Source organism: Emiliania huxleyi (assembly GCF_000372725.1).
Source record: "Emiliania huxleyi CCMP1516 unplaced genomic scaffold EMIHUscaffold_6680, whole genome shotgun sequence".
Taxonomy (NCBI): Eukaryota; Haptophyta; order Isochrysidales; family Noelaerhabdaceae; genus Emiliania; species Emiliania huxleyi.
This window is the reverse complement of record NW_005196993.1, coordinates 1-1,425: the sequence shown is the minus strand read 5'-3', so window position 1 is coordinate 1,425 and position 1,425 is coordinate 1. Positions and strand designations below refer to the sequence as shown.

Genomic DNA, 1,425 nt, shown 5'->3' with positions numbered 1-1,425 from the left:
CCTCGCACCGCCTCCTTCCGCCTCGCCCTCGCCACCGCCTCCCTCCGCCTCACCGTCGCCACCTCCTCCATCTGCCTCACCGTCTCCGCCGCCGCCGTCCGCCTCGCCCTCGCCGCCGCCGCCGTCAGCCTCGCCCTCGCCGCCGCCACCGTCAACGCCGCCGCCGTCCGCCTCGCCCTCGCCGCCGCCTCCTTCCGCCTCGCCCTCGCCACCTCCTCCATCCGCCTCACCGTCGCCACCGCCTCCCTCCGCCTCACCGTCGCCACCTCCTCCATCTGCCTCACCGTCTCCGCCGCCGCCGTCCGCCTCGCCCTCGCCGCCGCCGCCGTCCGCCTCGCCCTCGCCGCCGCCACCGTCTCCGCCGCCGCCGTCCGCCTCGCCCTCGCCGCCGCCGCCGTCCGCCTCGCCCTCGCCGCCGCCACCGTCGCCACCTCCTCCATCCGCCTCACCGTCTCCGCCGCCGCCGTCCGCCTCGCCCTCGCCACCGCCGCCGTCCGCCTCGCCCTCGCCGCCGCCTCCCTCCGCCTCACCGTCGCCACCTCCTCCATCCGCCTCACCATCTCCGCCGCCGCCGTCCGCCTCGCCCTCGCCGCCGCCACCGTCAACGCCGCCGCCGTCCGCCTCACCCTCGCCGCCGCCTCCTTCCGCCTCGCCCTCGCCACCGCCTCCCTCCGCCTCACCGTCGCCACCTCCTCCATCTGCCTCACCGTCTCCGCCGCCGCCGTCCGCCTCGCCCTCGCCGCCGCCGCCGTCCGCCTCGCCCTCGCCGCCGCCACCGTCAACGCCGCCGCCGTCCGCCTCGCCCTCGCCGCCGCCTCCTTCCGCCTCGCCCTCGCCACCGCCTCCTTCCGCCTCACCGTCGCCACCTCCTCCATCTGCCTCACCGTCTCCGCCGCCGCCGTCCGCCTCGCCCTCGCCGCCGCCGCCGTCCGCCTCGCCCTCGCCGCCGCCGCCGTCGCCACCTCCTCCATCTGCCTCACCGTCTCCGCCGCCGCCGTCCGCCTCGCCCTCGCCACCGCCGCCGTCCGCCTCACCGTCTCCCCCGCCGCCGTCCGCCTCACCGTCTCCGCCGCCGCCGTCCGCCTCGCCCTCGCCGCCGCCGCCGTCCGCCTCGCCCTCGCCGCCGCCACCGTCAACGCCGCCGTCGTCCACCTCGCCGTCGCCGCCGCCTCCTTCGGCGTCGCCGTCGCCACCGCCTCCGTCCGCGTCACCGACGCCACCTCCTCCGTCCGCCTCACCGTCGCCGCCGCCGCCGTCGGCCTCGCCCTCGCCGCCGCCGCCGTCCGCCTCGCCGTCGTCGCCGCCGCCGTCAACGCCGCCGTCGTCCGCATCGTCGTCGCCGTCGCCTCCTTCCGCGTCGCCGTCGCCATCGCCTCCGTCCGCGTCACCGTCGGCACCTCCTTCATCTGCGTCACCGTCTCCGCC

General features: G+C 80.0%; 1 protein-coding gene across 1 annotated transcript; it reads left to right on the top strand.

Moving 5' to 3' along the window:
* On the top strand, positions 1-1,416 carry EMIHUDRAFT_124805 (hypothetical protein; the record flags this gene model as incomplete). Its single annotated transcript, XM_005762692.1, has 1 exon — positions 1-1,416. A coding segment is annotated over one exon (1,416 nt), but the record flags the coding sequence as incomplete, so codon positions are not given.
* Between the last annotated feature and the right edge of the window lie 9 nt (positions 1,417-1,425).